We start from the raw sequence: 22,232 nt of genomic DNA on the forward strand, positions 1-22,232 counted from the left end.
ACCTGGCTGGCTTAGTCGGTAGAGCATGTGACTTTTGATCTCAGGGTCATGAGTTTAAGCCTCATGTTGGGCGTAAAACTTACTTAAAAAATAAAAAATAGAAAAATAAAAAACAGGTGAAAGCTATATGGATGTAGCCTTTTCAGATCCAATTTATGGGACCGTTGCTTCCCAGAGATATGCATTTCCCACTCATATGGTGTCATGACCACAGGCCCATTCTGGAAGATGCCCAGGTAACTTACAGAAATATACCTGGAGCAGGGGTCAGCAAACTATGGCCCACAGGCCAAATCTGGCCTGCTGCCTGTTTTTGTTAATGATGTTTCAGTGGAACACAGCTGCACTCATTCGTTTATGAGCTGGCCATGGCTGTGTTTGCAATACAACAACAGAACTGAGCAGCTGTGAGAGCCTCTCTGACCATTTACAAAAACAGTTTGCAGACTGAAGACCGAAGGCAATTTAGGGAACTATCCCACTCAGGAAAGGTCTTCAAGAAAAAAGACCCAAGTATTTACTCATTAGAACCTGATTCTAGCTGTACATTTCCAAGAACAGGAAATCGGACTCTTGAGGGCACAGAATCTGTTGGGCAATAACTTCCGGAGTCGCCAATGTGCCCTGAACAAGAAGCTCTCTGTGCTTTGAACAGTCTGTCCCCCACGTTAAGCTGTGATCCCTGACCAGGTCCGTGAAACCCAGAGAAGTTGGGTGCATGTGTACATATACGCATGTGTATGCACATGTACCTATGTACACATGCACACGTGTATGTACACATACATACATACAGGGATTACTCCCAAAGGGGCAGGCAGTCACTCTTCAGTCCTGGGGCAAAAGCAAAGGAAGTGACTCAAAGCTGTGAGTGAGAAAACTCAGCCCTTTTTCTTTCTCTTATTCACATGCTAGCTTGCTGTCAAAGCTGGAAAGTCCAATGGCAAAGGCCTGAAGTGCACACAGTGGGTAGTTGTAGTCCAGGGTGAACACATCATCTGCCACACGTCCAAACTGCATGACTATGTAGTCAGCTAGGAAAAGAAAGAAATTAGGACATTAGAAAATAGTGGGGCTGTACTGGGGAAAAGCCTATGAAAGATACAGGGAAAAAAATCCTTCAAATCGATAAGTTAATCATCAAGTCTCTTTAAAATGGGAAACTTTGAGAAGGATGGAAAGAGGCATTGACAAGAGTATCTGCTAACCATGAGCCAAGCTTCTATTACTATTCCTCTCAAATACAGACAGCAGGAGACCACTCATGACTAGCATGACAGGACAAGAGGAGGGAACAGTACAAGCTCCACGGACCAGAGTTTGAATGAGGGTCATTTGCATCTGCTTCCCAAACAGTGGTTCAGAAGTATTACTCTAAAGGGCTGCCTGGGTGGCTCCATCGGTTAAGCATCTTCTGACTGTTGATTTCAGCTCGGGTCATGACCTCAAGGTTCATGAGATTGAGCCCCACATAGGACTCCAAGCTGTCAGCACACAGAGCCTGCTTGAGATTCTCTCTTGTGTGCTCTCTCTCAAAAATAAACTTTTTTTTTTTAAAAAGAAGTTTTATTTTAAACTACACTTCAATCTTTCCAAAGAAATCATTTCTTTCTTAAATAATTTTCCCCTGGGGGTGGGTGGGGGGGCACCTGGGTGACTCAGGCGGTTGAGCAACCAACTTTAGCTGAAGTTATGATCTCATGGGTTGTGAGTTTGAGCCCTGCATCAGGCTTGCTGCTGTCAGCACGGAGCCCACTTCAGATCCTCTGTCTCCCCTCTCTTTCTGCCCCTCCCCAGCTCATGCTATCTCTCTCAAAAATAAATAAACATTTAACTAATAATAACAATAATTCTCCCCTGGGCAGAACTTCCTGTCAATGATAGGAAGTGCTCATTTCCCCACCGTGTAAGAGCATCTTTCCTCCTATTCCCACCCAACCCTTCCTGCAGGCTCACGGTCATTCTCGTGGACTATCTGAAAGTTCTTCACAGATGCCTGAGTGACCCGGCCGTGGAAGTTCAGGACATAAGACTGTGTGTCGTCATTCCAGACTGGGGACTTGTTGTGCAGTTCAATCAAGTTTTCCATGGTTTTGTTCTGCCATTTGGAAAGCAAGCTCTCGTGGTCCTGTTGGAAGAGAAAAATCACTGCTTTGTACTGAGAACCACAGGAAATCATTCACTTTCAGCTCTGTGAAGTAGAAGGTAGAGTAGGAGAGTATTTCCTCCATTGCAGAAAGAGTACAACAGAAACAAAGAAAGCCCACAGTGAAGGCAGCTTTTACAAATTGTGGTAGATTATCTAGCATTGCTCTTGGCAGACCAAGCGGTTTCAAATCAACCACTTTCGTAATTCTGCTGCAACGGCCCTCATCCTGAGGTTCGGGACTGATCACTCTCGTGAAGAACGGTATGAGCCACACTCCACTTTGGGATTCTGTAAGAATCAATACTTTTTTGTATTGATCTCATCTGTACTGTATTCTTGTCTTTGAGGTTCTTTTGTTGATTAAATACGTTCTTACTTACATTTCGTGGCCGAAATGGGATCCGTTCGTGATTCATATTCATTCCTGGAATGATCACAGACATTTTCCTAGGACCTTTAAATCCAAGTACATTTGTTTCCTGGAAGACAGAATAAGGCAGGAATTTGAAAACAGAAAGGAAAAACACATGACTTTCTTGGGCATGTAAAATGTCCAGTGATGATGTCAAAAACACTAAAAACTATTTTATTACTTTACTGTAGGTGAACAAAGAGACAGAGTCAAAACAAGGAAGGTAATACTGTACTTCCTTTTAAACCTAATTTGAACACTTGAATTTAAAACAGATTCTATTGGCTTGAAACTTTATTCTCTTTACTCTTAAGTGAAACTTGAGACAACTGTGAGCACTTTCCAATTTTGTCCTCAACACAGGGGCGCCTGGGTGGCTCAGTCAGTTAAATGTCTGACTCTTGATTTCAGCTCCGCTTATAATCTCACAGTAGTGAGATCCAGTGCAGAGCCAGCTAGGGATTCTCTCTCTCCCTCTCTCTCTGCCCCTCCCTCATTCATGAGCACATGCTCTCTCTCAAAATAAATAAATAAACTTAAAAAAACTAATTTTGGGGGCGCCTGAGTGGCTCAGTCAGTTAAGCATCCGGCCCTTGGTTTCAGCTAAGGTCATGATGTCACAGTTGTGAGTTCAGGCCCCACATCAAGCTCTGTGCTGACAGTACAGAGCCTGTTTGGAATTCTCTCTCTCTGCCCCTAACCCACTTGCTCTCTCTCTCAAAATAAATAAATAAACTAAAAAATATTTTATTTTTTAATTTTGTCATCATCAATAAATATTTATTTCCCAATGAGGACATATGATATACAATGAGAATTACAGCTTAAATTATATAGGGAATGTACCAGGAAGTAAAAACTTCAAATGCCTGTATCCACATTAGGAATATAATCAGTGGTATTGTAATAGCCATATATTCAGGACAGATGGTAGCCACATTTGTTGTGAACATAGCATAATGTATAAACTTGTCAATCACTAAGTTGTATACCTGAAATTAATGTAACATTATGTGTCACCTATATAAATAAAAAATAATGATCATAATACTATACTGTATATTTGCAAGTTGCTAAGAGAGTAGATCTTAAAAGTTCTTATAAGAAAAACAGCTGTAACCATGCGTGGTGATGGATATTAACTAAACTTAATATCTAAACTTATTAACTGAATGTGATGATCATTTTGCAATATATACATATATATAAAATCATTACATTATACATATGAAACTAATATGCCAATTACACCTCAATTAAAAAAAAACAATAAACTTAGGAGCACCTGGGTGGGTGAGGGTACAGCCTGCTTGGGATTCTTTCTCTCTCCCTCTAACTCTCTCTCCCGCTTTCTCTCTAAACTCATACTTTCTCTCTAAAATAAATAAAACGAAAACTAAAAATGAAAAAAAAAAAAACCTAAAAAACCTTAAATGCCTGTCAGGCCAGGCAGATTATATATGAATAAAATAAGCACATTAAAAAGGTAAATATACACGTTTGTATGTATACCTATACATATATACATGTACACATGTACATACATATATTTGGAAGTTATGCATAGTTAAAACATGTAATGGAGAAATGAAGCTAGGAGAAAAAAACACTATACATTATAAAAATATTAAGTTAGCCATTTAATTTCACAACATTTCATGGGAAATGATGAGATTAATTCCAATTTATGAAAAAGTTGTGACTTTGGGATCAAAGCAACAGGTTAAGTCAGGTTAATTGCTTCTTATTTTCTTTTACTCAATGACTTTTGAGTGCTTACCATGCACCGGGCCCTGTGCTAGTGGGGATGTAGCAGAGAATAAGAGTTTACAAGAGAAGGTTCGTGTGGCACAAGCAGTAACAAGTATAACGTGTAAGTTACTAGAGGAAGCACAGGGGCCATGGGGATGTATACATACAAAGGTCAACTCTATCAAATGGTCAGAAAAGACTTCTCCGATGGCATCAGTTGGTTAGACAAAGGACAAGGAGGGGGAAAGGAGAGGCTCTCAGGTAAGGAAAGATCACATGGTGCAGCAAGGCAATGACGGGGCTGTTATGTCTCCCATTATGGGAACAGGACAGGGCCAGGGCCGTTAGAAGAGTCTGGAGGAAAGGCCAAAGCATTAGGGCTTTATTCTGTATGCAGTAGGTAGTCACTAAATGCTGTGAAGCAAGAGAACCACAGGATTTACTGGCACTGTGTTTTAGAAAGATCCATCTGGCAGCAGTATAGAGTGAATCAGGGAAACACTAAAAGTAAGGAGAGATCAGTTTCTACTTTGTTGTAACCTCTGGCCAGTGGGTAAGAGATAATAAAGGACTGAGTTAATACAATGGCATTAGGAAATAAAAGAGCAGACAAGAAATGTTTTTAAAAAATTAAAAACAACCAAACTTGGTAATTCATAAATAATTAAAATGAATACACAGAAAAAACGATACCAGCAACAGAAAAGGGGGATCACAGAGATAGAAACAAGCTTGGGAGGGAAGATAGTGAGTTCAGTATTGGTTAGGTTTAAAGGGCCAGCAGGACACCCAGGAGATTAAGGAAAAGACTCAGGAAAAGAGTGTGTTCTGAGACTGGCACGTACGTAACAGATGGCTGCCAGCTCCTGCCGGGTATAGGCCTTCTCTACCAGACCCTGGGCCTTGGCTGGGCTGACACCGTGATCGTAAACTGTAAACTTGGTCCCCATGAGGTTGGATCTAGAATCAAGAGGAAAAAGTCGCCATTAATGATCTATATTTTTGCTCCTACACAAATACAAATCTAGGACAGGTATGTAACAGAGTGGAAGTCCATTTGCCTGTTCTCCAAATGTTCATCACTACTTTTTCAAAGATCACTCATTAAATAAGGAAGGGACTTAGATTTTCTGTTAACTTCTATGTTTTTTTAAGATTACAACATCAGTACATGCTCATTGCAAAGAAGATATGGATTATTTTGGGTCACCTGGGTGGCTCAGTCTCTTGAGTGTCCGACTTCGGCTCATGTCACAATCTCACAGTTCATTGAGTTCGAGCCCTGCATCAGGCTCTCTGCTGTCAGCTCAGAGCCTGCTTGGGATCCTCTGTCCCCTCTCTCTCTGCCCCTCCCCTGCTCATACTCTCTCTCTCTCTCAATAATGAATAAACATTAAAAAAAAAAAAAGAAAAAAAGAAATTGTTCTAAAACAACAGGAATAAAAGTATCAGAAAGAATAGATCAGTAAAACAAGGCTGCACTCACCTGAGTTTGCCAATGTAACTTTCCCCTTCACGAGATAAATCTGTTGGATCAGTGGAGATAAGATAGTTGGATGTTTTGCTCTTTTTCCGCTTTCTACCTGCAAGAAGAAATATCTGGAAAAAGAAAAAAATGTCAGTCAAAAATGTCAAGAGAACCACCGTGGCTTATTCCTTTTTTTTTTTTAAGTTTATTTATTTTTGAGAGAGAGACAGCATGAGTGGGGAAGGGGCAGGGAGAGAGGGAGACAGAGGATTCCAAGCAGGCTCCGCGTTGTCAGCACCAAACCTGATGCAGGGCTCGAGCTCATGAACCATGAGATCCTGACCTGGGCTGAAGTCAGGCACTTAACCGACTGAGCCACCCAGGTGCCCCATCCCATCCTTCCAATTCTTTACTGCAGCTGCTTTCCTCATATTCCTTTTTGTATCTTCAGTGATATGAATACTGTCGTATTTATGCATCCTTCCTAAATCCCACTAGACTTGGACAATGACAGGGAAGCAGGAGAATGGCAGTAGCTAAGGAAGGGACTTTGAAATCAAACACAGGTTTGAGTCTGGCTCTGCCACGTATTAGTGTGACTTGAGGCGGGTATGTCACTCTCTATGCCCCAGTTACTCATCTATGAAGCAGGGATAAGAAATCCTATCTCACAAGATTGTGATAAGGATTATAGGAGATATTATATACATGAAGCATTTAGCACATGCCTGATACAGCATAAACAATAAGTAGTGGTTATAACAACAATGATATAAATCATCATCTCATTTCTGTGCTGTTAAAATCATCCACTTAGATCTGGCAGCAGCAATACAAAATACATTGTTCATTAGCAAGTATTAAATTGCCTCAAATTTGTATTTAAAGTAAATAGAATTCCTAAAGTGAGAAATAAGACATTTCACTTGCATGCTGTTCCGTATTTCCACTTCCTCCTATCCCCTAAAGCTTGCTCTTTCTTCCACAATGTCATGTTCTACCATAATTAAAATAAAAACCAAAGAGCACACAGTAACACCTTCCCCCTGCCAAAAAGTTGGATAGAGGTGCAAATAATTACATTCAAATATTCTCCTCTACTTTCCTATATTCTGGATAAAACTTTTTTCTTTGGGGTGGAACAGATTTTGCCTATGAGACTATGAGCTCTTTCTTTGAAGACAGAACACAGCACCTGGGAGTTAGGAAGTACAATCTGCTTCCAGATGACTTAGTCTGTTACCAGTGCTGTTCCTCTATCCTAAGGCCCTTCAACAATCTATTCCCACAACATTCTTCCCCTCTATTTCAAGGTTTGTCTTAAGAATCAATTCTTAGGGTGGCTAAAATGAACAAATCAGGAGACTATAGATGCTGGAGAGGATGTGGAGAAATGGGAACCCTCTTGCACTGTTGGTGGGAATGCAAACTGGAAAACAGTGTGGAGGTTCCTCAAAAAATTAAAAATAGATCTACCCTATGACCCAGCAATAGCACTGCTAGGAATTTACCCAAGGGAAACAGGAGTCCTGATGCATAGGGGCACATGTACCCCAATGTTTATAGCAGCACTCTCAACAATAGCCAAATTATGGAAAGAGCCTAAATGTCCATCAACTGATGAATGGATAAAGAAATTATGGTTTATATACACAATGGAATACTACCTGGCAATGAGAAAGAATGAAATATGGCCTTTTGTAGCAACATGGATGGAACTGGAGAGTGTTATGCTAAGTGAAATAAGTCATACAGAGAAAGACAGATACCATATGTTTTCACTCTTATGTGGATCCTGAGAAACTTAACAGAAGACCATGGGGGAGAGGAAGGAAAAAAAAAATTAGAGAGGGAGGGAGGCAAACCATAAGAGACTCTTAAAAACTGAGAATTGGGGCGCCTAGGTGGCGCAGTCGGTTAAGCGTCCGACTTCAGCCAGGTCACGATCTCGCTGTCCGTGAGTTCGAGCCCCGCGTCGGGCTCTGGGCTGATGGCTCGGAGCCTGGAGCCTGTTTCCGATTCTGTGTCTCCCTCTCTCTCTGCCCCTCCCCCGTTCATGCTCTGTCTCTCTCTGTCCCAAAAATAAATAAACGTTGAAAAAAAAATTAAAAAAAAAAACCTGAGAATAAACAGGGTTGATGGAGGGTGGGAGGGAGGGGAAAGTGAGTGATGGGCATTGAGGAGGGCACCTGTTGGGATGAGCACTGGGTGTTGTATGGAAACCAATTTGACAATAAATTTCATATTTAAAAAACAAAGAATCAATTCTCAGGGTGCCCAGGTGGCTAAGTAGGTTGAGCGTCCAGCTCTTGGTTTTGGCTCAGGTCATGATCCTGGAGTCGTGGGATTGAGCCCATGTCAGGCTCTGTGCTGAGTGTGGAGTCTGCTTGGGATTCTCTCTCTCTGTCTCTCTCTCTCTCTCTCACTCTCCCCCCTGTCCCTCTCTCCCACACTCACTCTCCCAAATAAATAAAAGAAAAATATTTAAAAAAATGTTTTTAGTGTTTTATTTATTTTTTGAGACAGCGTGAGCGGGGGAGGGGCAGAAAGAGAGGGGGACAGAGGATCCAAAGTGGGCTCCATGCTGACAGGCTGACAGCACCAAGTCTAATGCGGGACTCTGAGATCAGGACCTGAGCCAAAGTCATTCACTTAACCAACCAAGCCACCCAGGCACCCCTAAACAAAAAAAAAAAAAAAATTTTTTTAAAGAATCATTTCTCATACCTTCCGATTTTCATCTTTTTCCAAGTGCATATAGTAAGTGGGGAAGAGACCCCGATCCATTCCTTTTTTATCCCTGGTTATCCGACACTTTACTGTAATACCCCGAGGGGCAGGACTATATGCAAAGTCCTCCAAATTCTCCACTTCTCCCAGCTGGTTATCACTTTGTTGGGCTGCAGTACCATAAGCTCCTGTATCCTGAAAGAACAGCCACACGTGAGCGATAGAGGTTGGATCAGAAAACTTGTTATTCTTGTCAAGAAACAACATACAAAATAATTTAGTGACTTATCCCTATGTCTCTAGTCTTCTGACAAAATAAAGGGAAACTCTGAGAAGTGAAATAGGCATATGAATATTGGGAATAATGAAGGAGCCAAGTACAAAAGTGGGATATAACTTCACAATAGCTGGCTTGAGACACAAGAAATTTAGGGGGGGGGGTCATGAACTTTAAGACTAAATTTGAGCTTAAATCTTTTGAAAGAGGGGCACCTGGGTGGCTCAGTTGGTTAAACATCTGACAGGCTCAGGTCATGATCTCATGGTTCATAAGTTCAAGCCCCGCATCAGGCTCTCCACTCTTAGCACAGAGCCCACTTTGAGTCCTTTGTCCCTCCCCTTCTCTGCCCATTTCCTACACGCGCATGTGCATGCACTCTCTCCTTCTCTCTCTCAAAAATAAAACATTTTTAAAAATCTTTTGAAGGAACCCTCATTCAGTAATCCTGTTTAAATATTAGAGATGCATTTGGGAAATAGTTAAATAAGTTCCAAAGGAAGAAGTTTCAGAACTACATACTGTGGTTGATTTCTGGCTGGATGCAGAATTGGGTCTCTCTGCATCTGAATATGGCGAATGACATAATTTCTTTCCTTCTTCTTCCCCATCAGTCTCCTCTTCATCAAAGTTCAAACTACCTGAGATACCTGGAAGAAAGGAAGAACTGTCAAAACTGCCAACACTGGTTTAAAAACTAAATCTTCAAATCAAAATAATTTTAATTTTCTTGCTTAAAACATCCCAGCTATTCTGACTTAAAATGTAGCTATTTTATCCAAATTTTGACAGCTCTTTCTTCATATTCTCACTCAGATCTATCCCTTGTTTTCCGTTTCCACTGTTGTCATGTATCTGATACAGAATTAATATCCAGAATACATAAAGCACTCCTATAACAATAGCAAAACAAACAACCCAATTCAGAAATAGGTAAAGAACATGAATACACATTTCTTCAAAGCAGATATGTAAGTGGCCAATAAGCCCATGAAAAGATGCTCACTGCTAAGTGAAATATGCCAGTCACAAAAGGACAAATATTAAAAAAAAAAGGACAAATATTTTATGATTCCACTTATATGAGAAATCTAGAGTAGTCAAACTCATAGAGACAGAAAGTAGAATAGTGGTTACCTGGGATGCAGGGCATAGAAGAATGGGGAGTTATTATTTAATGACATAGAGTTTTATGGGAAGATGAAAAAGTTCTGGAGATGGATGGTGGTGATAGTTGCACAACAATGTGACTGTACTTAATGTCACTGACCTGTACACTTAAAAATGGGTAAAATAATAAATTTTACGTTATGTGTATTTTACCACAGTTTTAAAAATTCAATGATCTAGGGGCACCTGTGTGGCTCAGTTGGTTAAGCGTCCGACTTCAGCTCAGGTCATGATCTTGCAGTTTGTGAGTTCAAGCCCTGTGTTGGGCTCTGTGCTGACAGCTCAGAGCCTGGAGCCTGCTTCAGATTCTGTGTATCCCTCTCTCTCTGCCCCTCCCCTGCTCATGCTCTGTCTCTTTTTGTCTCTCAATAATAAATAAACGTTAAAAAGTAAATAAAAGAGGGGCGTCTGGGCGGCTCAGTCAGTTAAGCGTCTGACTTCGGCTCAGGTCATGATCTCGCGGTCCGTGGGTTCAAGCCCCATGTTGGGCTCTGTGCTGACAGCTGAGAGCCTGGAGCCTGCTTCAGGTTCTGTGTCTCCCTCTCTCCCTGCCCCTCTCCCGCTTGCCCTCTGTCTCTCTCTCAAAAATAAATAAACTTAAAAAAATTAAAATATGAATAAAAAAATATATAAATAAATAATCTATTGTTCTCTACTACACCAGTTACTTTTTCGTTTTCCAGAATTTTGTTCATCTCTAAGTCTAGTTAACTAATTTGAGTTGGGAATGTTTGAAATGCCTTCGATTTATGAAGCATCTTTTTTTAATTTTAATTTTTTAATTTAATTTTTTGTTAAGATGAAATTTATTGTCAAATTGGTTTCCATACAACACTCAGTGCTCATCCCAACAGGTGCCCTCCTCAGTACCCCTCACCCACCCTCCCCTCCCTCCCACCCCCCATCAACCCTCAGTTTTTCTCTGTTTTTAAGAGTGTCTTAGGGGCGCCTGGGTGGCGCAGTCGGTTAAGCGTCCGACTTCAGCCAGGTCACGATCTCGCGGTCCGTGAGTTCGAGCCCCACGTCAGGCTCTGGGCTGATGGCTCGGAGCCTGGAGCCTGTTTCCGATTCTGTGTCTCCCTCTCTCTCTGCCCCTCCCCCGTTCATGCTCTGTCTCTCTCTGTCCCAAAAATAAATAAACGTTGAAAAAAAAAAAAAAAAGAGTGTCTTATGTTTTGGCTCCCTCCCTCTCTTTTTTTTTTTTTTTCTTCCTCTCCCCCATGGTCTTCAGTTAAGTTTCTCAGGATCCACATAAGAGTGAAAACACATGGTATCTGTCTTTCTCTGTATGACTTATTTCACTTAGCATAATACTCTTCAGTTCCATCCACGTTGCTACAAAAGGCCATATTTCATTCTTTCTCTTTGCCACGTAGTATTCCATTTTTTATTTTTTTATGAAGCATCTTTTATGAAAAATTAAAAACTATTTGATTAAAAACTATTTTCTCATTTTATCCTCACATTTATATGAGTTCAAAGAGGAGATACTGGTAGTCTTTCTTGTTTTGTTTCTTGTTTATGGATCATATCTAGGGAGGAACACAGACATAAAATAAAGTGTGATGTGTGTTGTAAGAGAAGTATAGTACTCAAATTCATACGTGATAATATCAGGCTGAGGAAGAATCATTTGCCCAAGAGAAAGACGCAGAGCCAAGACTGAAACTAAATTCCCTTTTCTCTTTAGGATAAAGTTATCCCTCATATCCAAATTATGAATTTATAAGTAGACTTAAAAATAAGCAGTGTGGCTTTTTTCTCAAACCATTTCTGCTTACATTCAACCATCTCAGAGGACGGACAACTATGATCTATTCAGTTCGCATTATGACTTTCAGTGGCATGTTGAATAAAAGTGGTGAGAGTGGATATCATTGTCTTGTTCCTGACCTTAGGGGAAAAGCTCTCAGTTTTTCCCCATTAAAGATGATGTTAGCTATAGGTTTTTCATATATGGCCTTTATTATGTTTAGGTATGTTCCCTCTAAACCTACTTTGTTGAGAGTTTTTATCATGTTGAGAGTTTTCTGCATCTATTGAAATGATCATATGGTTCTTATTGTTTCTCTTATTGATGTGATGTGGATTGATTTGCAAATATTGAGCCACCCTTGCAACCTAGGAATAAATTCCACTTGATTGTGGTGGATAATTTTTTAAGGTGTTGTTGGATTTGGTTTGCGAGTATTTTGTTGAGGATCTTTGCACCCATGTTCATTGGAGATACTGGCTTGTAGTTTTCTTTTTTTGTGATATCTTTATCTGGTTTTGGAACCAGGGTAATGCTGGTCTCATAGAATGAATTTGTAAGTTTTCCTTCCTCTTCTATTTTTTGGAATAGTTCGAGAAGAATAGGCATTAACTCTTCTTTAAATGTTTGGTAGAATTCGCTTCTGAAACCATCTGGTCCTGGACTTTTGTTTGTTGGGGAGTTTTTTTAAATTACTGATTCTATTTATTTTCTGGTAACCAATCTGTTCAAATTTTCTATTTCTTCCTGTTTCAGTTTTGGTAGGTTATATGTTTCTAGGAATGTACCCACTTTTCTGTCCAATTAGTTGGCATATAGTTTTTCATAATATTCTAATTGTATTTCTGTGGGGTTGGTTGCTATTTCTCCTCTCATTTATTTGAATTGTCTTTTTTTTCTTGATAAGTCTGGCTAGAGGTTTATCAATTTTATTGACTTTTTTCAAAGAACCAGCTCCTGGTTTCATTGATCTGTTCTATTATTTTTTTTAGTTTCTGTATCATTTATTTCTGCTCTAATCTTTATTATTTCTTTCCTTGTGATGGTTATTAGGCTTTGTTTGTTGTTCTTTTTCTAGCTCCTTTAGGTATAAGGTTAGGTTATTTGATACTTTTCTTGCTTCTTGAGGTAGTCCTGTATTGCTATACACTTCTCTCTTGGAATGGTTTTTGCTGCATCCCAAAGGTTTTGAACCTCTCCCTCTCTAAAAAAAAGAAATGCGGGGCGCCTGGGTGGCGCAGTCGGTTAAGCGTCCGACTACAGCCAGGTCACGATCTCGCGGTCCATGAGTTCGAGCCCCGCGTCAGGCTCTGGGCTGATGTCTCAGAGCCTGGAGCCTGTTTCCGATTCTGTGTCTCCCTCTCTCTCTGCCCCTCCCCCGTTCATGCTCTGTCTCTCTCTGTCCCAAAAATAAATAAACGTTGAAAAAAAAAATTAAAAAAAAAAAAAAAAAAAAAGAAATGCACAGTATGACTTCAATCTTTTTGAATTTGTTGGGGTTTGTTTTGTGGCCTAATATGTGATCTATTCTGGAGAATATTCTATGTACACTTGAAAAGAATGTGTATTCTGCTGTTTTAGGATGGAATGTTTTGAATACATCTGTGAAACCCATCTGGTACATTGTGTCATTCAAAGTCATTGTTTCCTTATTGATTTTGTTTGGATGATCTGTCTATTGATATAAGTGGGGTGTTAAAGTCCCCTACTAGTATTGTATTACTATTGATTAGTTCCTCTATGTTTGTTATTAACTGTTTTATATATTTGGGTACTCCAATGTGGGTGCATATTTACAATTGTTATATCCTTTTTTTTTTTTTTTTTTTTAATTTTACAGAGAGGGAGCACAAGCAGGGGACAGGGGGAGAGGGAGACAGAATCTTAAGCAGGCTCTACGCTCAGCATGGAGCCCAACATAGGGCTCAATCACACGACCCTAGGATCATGACCTAAGCTGAAATCAAGAGTTGGACACTCAACTGACTGAGCCACCCAGGCACCCCTACAATTGTTATTATTTTCTTGTTGTACTGTCCCCTTTATGATTATATAGTGTCCTTCTTTTGTCTTGTTACAGTCTTTTTTTTAAAGGATTTTTTAAAAATGCATTTATTTGAGAGAGCACATATGAGTGGGGGAGGGACAGAGACAGAGAGAGGGAGAGTGAGAGAGGGAGAATGAATCCCAAGCAGGCTCTGCACTGTTAGCACAAAGTTTGATGCAGCACTCGATCTCATGAAAAGTGAGGTCATGACCTGGGCTGAAATCAAGATTCAGATGCTTAACCAACTGGGCCACCCGGGTCCTATAGCCTTTATTTTGTCTAAATAAGTATTGCTACTCTAGCTTTCTTTTGACATCCATTTGGATGATAAATGTTTCTCCATTCCCTCACTTTCAATCTGCAGGTACCTTTAGGTATAAAACGAGTCTCTTTAAACAGCATATGGATAGGCCTTTTTTTTTTTTTTAATCTATTCTGTCACCTTGTCTTTTGATTGGAGTGTTTACTATTTATATTTGAAGTAATTATTGATAGATTTGTCTTCATTGCCATTTTATTACTTGCTGTGTGGTTGTTTCTGAAGATTTTCTCTGATCCTTTCTTGTCTTTCTTTCATGGTGCTGGGGTTTTTAATAATATATTTGGATTTCTTTCTCTTTATTCTTTGCATATTTATTAGTGGTTTTTGATTTGTGGTTAGTATTAGGTTTGCATATAACCTCTTCTGCATGTAGCAGCCTATATAGTCTATATTAAGTTGATGATCATTTAAGTTTGAACCCATTCCTTACTCCTCTCTTCCCCACTCTAGGTATATGATGTTATATTTTACATCATTTTATTTTGTGAGTTCCTTGACTGATTTTTTACAGAAAAATTCATTTTTACTGCTTTTAAATGTTTCCTACCTTAATATTGTCATTTTTGGTCTTTCCTTTCCATTCAAGGAGTCCTCTTTAATATTTCTTGCATGGCTGGTTTAGTGGTCATGAGGTACTTTAGTTTTTATTTTTCTGGGAAACTCTATCTCTCCTTCTATTCTGAATGATAGCCTTGCTGGATAGAGTATTCTTGGCTGTAGGTTTTTCCCATTCATGCCACTCTTTTCTGGCTTGGAAAGTTTCTGCTGAAAACTTCACTGAATATCCTTATGGGGTTTCCTTTGTATGCAACTGTTTTTGTCTTGTGGCTTTTAACATATTTTTGTTATCACTATATTTGCCATTTTTTTAATTAAAAAAAAATTTTTTTTAACGTTTATTTATTTTTGAGACAGAGAGAGACAGAGCATGAACAGGGGAGGAGCAGAGAGAGAGGGAGACACAGAATCTGACACAGGCTCCAGGCTCTGAGCTGTCAGCACAGAGCCCGACGCGGGGCTCGAACTCACGGACCATGAGATCATGACCTGAGCTGAAGTCGGACGCTTAACCAACCAAGCCACCCAGGCGCCCCAATATATTTGCCATTTTAATTGCAACATATCTTGGTGTGGATCTGCTTTTTGTTGGGGGATCTGTGTGCTTCCTGGGTCTAGATATTTGTTTCCTTCCCCAGATTAGGGAAGTTTTCAGCCATTATTTCTTCAGATAAATTCTCTGCCCCTTTCCCTCTTTCTTCTTCTTCTGGGACTCCTATAATACAAATGTTATTATGTTTGATGGAGTCACTGAGTTCCCAAGTCTATTCTCATTCTGCATAATTCTTTTTTCTCTCTTTTGTTTATTCTGTCTTCTAGGTCATTAATTTGTTCCTCTGCTTCTTCTAGCCTGCTTTTCATTCCAACAAGCATGTTTCTCATTTCATTTATTGAGCCCTTTATATCTGCTATGCTATTCCTTATCTCTGTGTTAATGGTCTCACTGATGTCCTCCACTCTTTTCTCAAGTCCAGTGAATATTCTTATGATCATTGCTTTAAATTCTCCATCAGGCATGTTACTTACACCTATTTCACTTAGATCTCTTGCTTGGCCTTGTTCTGTTCTTTCATTTGGGACAAATTCCTGTCTTCTCATTTTGTCTAAATCTCTGTGCCTGTTTCTCTGTGTTAGGAAAGTCATCGATGTCTCCTGTTCTTGAAGGTAATGGCTTTATGAAGAAGAGATCCTCTAGTGCCCTGCAGTGTACCGCCCCCTCTTCCCCAGGGCCTGGTGCCTCTAGGAGTGTCTCAAATGTGTCCTACATGTGCCCCACTGTTGTGTCTTAGCCATTTTATCCTCTGGCCAGTCCTCTGAAGAGGCTCCTGTTATGGGCAATGTTTGGTCCCTGGCCTGAACGAGATGCATCTTAACTAGATATGCTCTGGTCTGCTTGTGAAATGAGTCCTGTTGCCACCACTACTGGAATCGAAGCCTCACCAAACTTCTGGTCAGGGAGATATGGTGTGGGCAGGGTTTGGGCTGGTCTTCTGGGGGAGGAGACTTGTCATGCCAGGACTGAGGCATGCATGACTGAGAAAGGCAATTCCACCCAAGCATGGGGGCAGGTGGGGTTTAGTGTAAGCAAGTTAGGTAGTGAGTGTCAGCGCTGCACTGGTTCCTGCAGGTGGCTGTGTGCTTTTGCTGAGGGATGGGGGAGAGAATTGGTGCCTGCCAGTTCCTTTGTTCCTGGAGGGGGTCTCTCTGTGAATGCTGTCTCTCTGGGGCATGCTCCAAGATGAGCAACTAACCTCCCCACTGTGTGTCCTAGGCTCTCTTCAGATCACTGCTTCCATACTCTATGTCCACAGGTTGTTTGCCTGCCTTCTCTCCAAGAGCAGTGCAATGCCCTCTGGGCTCTCCCTGAGCCAAGCCCGCTGACATTTAGAACTCTAGGCTTTAAGCCCCACTGGTTGCAAAAACACGCAATTCAGCCCCTCTCACTTTCTAAATCAATCACTATGGGGATTTATTTTCTCCATGCGCTTCCCTCTGTGTTAGTCTGTCTCTCACCCTTCTCTGCAACTGCAGCTCCCTCCCCACTGTAGCAGCCATGATTCATTTCCTTCCCAAACTTTATCTCCATACTTCCTAACTTCTTCAATATGGCCTCTTCTCTACCTTTAGTTGTGAAGTATGTTCTGCCAGTCTTCAGGTCCATTTCTGGAGTATTCAGGATGATTTCATAGTTATCTAGTTGTGTTCAAAGGGCGAAGTGAGCCTAGGGTACTCCAAATCCACTGCCATCTTCCCCCTCCATACCCACTGTTCACTTTAAATGGGTCAATAGTATGGCATGTTAAGTATATCTCAATAAGGCTATTATTTAAAAAATTCTTCAGTTTGTGAAGGGGATTTTTTCTTTTGTTTTCTAAAATGTTAACCCTTTTTCTCTTTTGTAGCAAAAAGGCGTAAAACTCTTCAGATCTCACCATCATATGGATGTCTTCCGTTAGTACTATGTTTGCAAATTCCATTTTTATAGAAAGAACTCAGCTTATATGAACATAAGTCTGGTCTATATGATCAGAGCCCACTTACCCGTCCTCCAGGCTCACCTCTCTAATCCCTCTGCCCACATCTTATCCCCTCATACTCTGCTCTAGCCATTCTGAACTGGCCAGTACCTCTTCCTGCATCATGCTCTAGCTTGGACATCATTTTCTCTGGGAAGCTTTCCAAACCTTCAGCTCTGGGTTAGGTACCCCTCTCAATGCTCCGTTGGCTATTTATGTACATGATGCCTCAATTAGAATACACACTTCAGGAGGACAGGAACCTTGTTTACTATTGTAGCCCAAGTGTCTAGAACAATGCCTAATATATAGTATATACTCAATACATGTTTCTTAGATGAGTATGTGAATTTGTTTGCGTGTACATCTGTTCTACTACTGTGTGATAGAATCTCCTGCTTCACACATCCCAGGACCTACGATGTCCATCTATTACAAAGTAGGGACCTGATAAACATGTATTCATACCGATTTCAGTCTTCTTAGCAGAAAAAAAGGACACTTAATTCCTTCCACTATAAAATTATTTTTCTAAGAAGGAAAATAAACTACAAGAGATCTCCAAAATGTATGGGAATATCCATGGAAATGATAACTCCAACTAGCAGAAAGTAGCCTCTAGTAAAAGTATTAGCTCTAGTAAAGTATTAGCTTAAGGATATTTTGATACAATTTGTATTTCTGCTCAGCTGTTACTTGTTTTTCCCCTTATCACTAGATCAATATAAACTGAAATGGAGGCCAAGTAGGGGTGCTGAGTGGCAACTTTGTCAAAAGAAGGGAGTGGGAACTACAAATAAAACGTCATGTTGCCTGGCTGGCTCAGTCAGTAGAGCATGCAATTCTTGATCTCGGGGTTGTGAGTTCGAGCCCAACACTGGGTGTAGAGATTACTTAAAAATAATATCTTAAAGGGAGCCTGGGTGGCTCAGCTGGCTAAGTGTCCAGCTTCAGCTCAGGTCATGATCTTGCAGTTCGTGGGCTCAAGTCCTGCATCCGGCTCTGTGTTGACAGCTCAGAGCCTTGATCCTGCTTTGGATTCTGTGTGTGTGTGTGTGTGTGTGTGTGTGTGTGTGTGTGTCTTTGCCCCTCTCCCACTCATATTCTGTCTCTCTCTTTCAAAAATAAATATTAAAAAAAAATTTTAAAGGGGCACCTGGGTGGCTCAGTTGGTTAAGTGTCCGACTTCAGCTCAGGTCATGATCCTATGGTTTGTGAGTTCAAGCCCTGTATAGGGCTCTGTGCTGACAGCTCAGAGCCTGAAGCCTGCTTCAGATTCTGTGTCTCCTTCTCTCTCTGCCCCTCCCCCGCTCACACTCTGTCTCTCAAAAATAAATAAATGAAAAAAAATTCCACACTTCCAAAACTCAAACAGGAATAAATAGAAAATTTGAACAGACCCATAACTAGTGAAGAAATCGAATCAGTTATCAAAAATCTCCCAACAAATAAGAGTCCAGGACCAGATGGCTTCCCTGGGGAATTCTACCAGACATTTAAAGCAAAGATAATACCTATCCTTCTCAAGCTGTTCCAAAAAATAGAAGGGGAATGAAAACTTCCAGACTCATTCTATGAAGCCAGCATTACTTTGATTCCCAAACTAGAGACCCAGCAAAAAAAGAGAACTACAGGCCAATCTCCCTGATGAATATGAATGCAAAAATTCTCAACAAGATACTAGCAAATTGAATTCAACACATATAAGAATTATTCACCATGATCAAATGGGATTCATTCCTGGGCTGCAGGGCTGGTTCAACATTCGCAAATCAATCAATGTGATACATCACATGAATAAAACAAAAGAACCATATGATCCTGTCAATTGATACAGAAAAAGCATTTAACAAAATACAGCATCCTTTCTTAATAAAGACCCTCAAGAAAGTCGGGATAGAAGGAACATACTTAAACATCATAAAAGCCATTTATGAAAAGCCCACAGCTAATATCATCCTCAATGGGGAAAAACTGAGAGCTTTCCCCCTGAGATCAGGAACACGACAGGGATGTCCACTCTCACCGCTGTTGTTTAACATAGTGTTGGAAGTTCTAGCATCAGCAATCAGACAACAAAATGAAATCAAAGGCATCAAAATTGGCAAAGATGAAGTCAAGCTTTCACTTTTTGCAGATGACATGATACTATGCATGGAAAACCCGATAGACTCCACCAAAAGTCTGCTAGAACTAATGCATGAATTCAGCAAAGTCGCAGGATACAAAATTAATGTACAGATATCAGTTGCATTTTTACACACTGATAATGAAGCAACAGAAAGACAAATAAAGAAACTGATCCCATTCACAACTGCACCAGAAATCATAAAATATCTAGGAATAAACCTAACCAAAGATGTAAAAGATCTGTATGCTGAAAACTATAGAAAGCTTATGAAGGAAATTGAAAAAGATACAAAGAAATGGAAAAATATTCCATACTCATGGATTGGAAGAATAAATATTGTTAAAATGTCAATACTACCCAAAGCAATCTACACATTCAATGCAATCCCAATCAAAATTGCATTGGCATTCTTCTCAAAGCTAGAACAAGCAATCCTAAAATTTGTATGGAACCACAAAAGACCCCAAATAGCCAAAGTAATATTGAAAAAGAAAATGAAAGCAGGAGGCATCACAATCCCAGCCTTTAGCCTCTACTACAAAGCTGTAATCATCAAGACAGTATGGTTTTGACACAAAGACAGACACATAGACCAATGGAATAGAATAGAGACTCCAGAATTGGACCCACAAATGTATGGCCAACTAATGTTTGACAAAGCAGGAAAGAATATCCAGTGGAAAAAAGACAGCCTCTTTAACAAATGGTGCTGGGAGAACTTGACAGCAACATGCAGAAGAGTGAAACTAGACCATTTTCTTACACCATACACAAAAATAAACTCAAAGTGGATGAAGGACCTGAATGTGAGACAGGAAACCATCAAAACCCTAGAGAAGAAAGCAGGAAAAAACCTCTGTGACCTCAGCCACATCAATTTCTTACTCGACACATCTCCAAAGGCAAGGGAATTAAAAGCAAAAATGAACTATTGGGATCTCATCAAGACAAAAAGCTTCTGCACTGCAAAGGAAACAATCAAAAAAATAAAAGGAAACTGATGGAATGGGAAAAGATATTTGCAAATGACATAACAGATAAAGGGTTATTATCCAAAATCTATAAAGAACTCACCAAACTCCACACCCAAAAAACAATCCAGTGAAGAAATGGGCAGAAGACATGAATAGACACTTTTCTAAAGAAGACATCCAGATGGCCAACGGGCTCATGAAAAGATGATCAACGTCACTACTCATCAGGGAAATACAAATCAAAACCATAATGAGATACCACCTCACACCCGTCAGAGTGGTTAAAATGAACAAATCAGGAGACCATAGATGCTGAAGAGGATGTGGAGAAATGGGAACCCTCTTGTACTGTTGGTGGGAATAGAAACTGGTGCAGCCATTCTGGAAAACAATGTGGAGGTTCCTCAAAAAATTAAAAATAGATCTACCCTATGACCCGGCAATAGCACTGCTAGGAATTTACCCAAGGGATACAAGAGTGCTGATGCATAGGGGCACTTGTACTCCAATGTTTATAGCAGCACTTTCAACAATAGCCAAATTATGGAAAGAGCCTAAATGTCCATCAACTGATGAATGAATAAAGAAGATGTGGTTTATATATATAATGGAATACTACTTGGCAATGAGAAAGAATGAAATCTGGCCATTTGTAGCAATGTGGATGGAACTGGAGAGTATTATGCTAAGTGAAATAAGTCAGGCAGAGAAAGATTTAACATATGTTTTCACTCTTATGTGGATCCTGAGAAATTTAACAGAAGACCATGGGGGAGGGGAGAGGGGAGGGGAGAAAAAATAGTTACAGAGAGGGAAGGAGGCAATCCATAAGAGACTCTTAAATACTGAGAACAAACTGAGGGTTAATGAGGGGTGGGGGAGAGGGGAAAGTGGGTGATGGGCATTGAGGAGGGCACCTGTTGGGTGTTGTATGGAAACCAACACTGGGTGTTGCATGGAAACCAATTTGACAATAAATTATATATGAAAAAAAAATTTTTTTAATAAATTTTTGTTGCTACTTTAAAAATAAATAAAATCTTAAAAATAAAATATCAAAAAGAAATAGTCACATATAGTAGCTAATGCTTCTAATATATATTTAATTATTTTATTTTTCTCAAGCAACAGGATAAATACTATGGTTGACAATGGTCAGTTCTCAGATATTACCTCTGTAAAGCCAGAAGCCACATTCCAAGCAATTTTGTTTTTTGTTTTTTAAAAAAATGTTTATTTATTTATTTTGAGAGAGAGAGTGAGCGAGCATAAGCAGGGGAGGGGCAGAAAGGATCCCAAGCAGGCTGATGACCATCAGCACAGAGCCCAACGTGGGGCTTGATCCCATGGCCCTGGGATCATGACCTGAGCTGAAATCAAGAGTCAGACACTTAACCAACTGAGCCACCCATTCGCCCCCCAAGCAGTTTTGAATCATGTAGATTGTTAACCAACAATGAAAAAAAGGAAAGGAAAAGTTATACGTGGCTAAGGTGATTGACTGCCTTACAATCATTACCAATCCTCACCATGTTTTTGGAGAATCTCCTGGAGATCTGGCTTAGGCACAGTATCCATAGTGCTTTCCCCATCAACACTTCCTTCGGTATCCTCTTCTGTAGCAGAAGAGCCTACTGAAAGAACATGAAGTTTGGTTTCCAAATCTTGAGCATCTGGCTTCAAAAAGGCAGCTGGACCATCAATGCCTATGGTCCAAAAGAAAGGAAAAAAGAGGAAAATATTATCCATTATTCAGCTGGTGGTTTTGGTGTATGTGATCGAATTAAGAACCATCAAACCATTTCGCTTCTCCTTCCTTAACATTCACACAGATATTTGTTAATAAAGTAACTCAGGACTGGTGTTTAAGTTATTAACATTGTGACTGTCACTAAATAAAATGTACTTGGTTGTATGCTTTAGAAACTAAAGAACGAGACCATGAAAACAAAGTAGGTCCTCCAAAGTTCAGA

General features: G+C 40.1%; 1 protein-coding gene and 1 non-coding gene across 9 annotated transcripts in view; one reads left to right on the forward strand and one right to left on the reverse strand.

Annotated features, from left to right (window-relative positions):
• Nucleotides 1-73, forward strand: TRNAK-UUU (transfer RNA lysine (anticodon UUU)). Its single transcript has one exon. It is a non-coding gene; the product is annotated as a tRNA-Lys (tRNA).
• A 793-nt stretch (nt 74-866) lies between these two features.
• The window catches only part of TULP3 (TUB like protein 3), a 64,834-nt gene continuing 43,468 nt past the window's right edge, over nt 867-22,232 (reverse strand). For 4 of the 8 annotated variants that reach the window (XM_086714318.1, XM_086714316.1, XM_086714317.1 and 1 more), the window contains 8 exons: nt 21,789-21,965; nt 9,311-9,438; nt 8,509-8,706; nt 5,800-5,912; nt 5,159-5,273; nt 2,530-2,628; nt 1,957-2,128; nt 867-1,034 (listed from right to left, as the gene is read on the reverse strand). In XM_086714318.1, coding sequence (XP_086570444.1) covers nt 901-1,034; nt 1,957-2,128; nt 2,530-2,628; nt 5,159-5,273; nt 5,800-5,912; nt 8,509-8,706; nt 9,311-9,438; nt 21,789-21,965 — 1,136 coding nt within the window. In that variant the 3' untranslated portion in view covers nt 867-900. The remainder of the gene's footprint in view (nt 1,035-1,956; nt 2,129-2,529; nt 2,629-5,158; nt 5,274-5,799; nt 5,913-8,508; nt 8,707-9,310; nt 9,439-21,788; nt 21,966-22,232) is intronic. The other 4 variants (XM_086714319.1, XM_086714321.1, XM_086714320.1 and 1 more) reach the window with 3 other exon arrangements.

Source organism: Puma concolor, chromosome B4 (assembly GCF_028749965.1).
Source record: "Puma concolor isolate L17-30 chromosome B4, mPumCon1.1.hap2, whole genome shotgun sequence".
Taxonomy (NCBI): domain Eukaryota; kingdom Metazoa; phylum Chordata; class Mammalia; order Carnivora; family Felidae; genus Puma; species Puma concolor.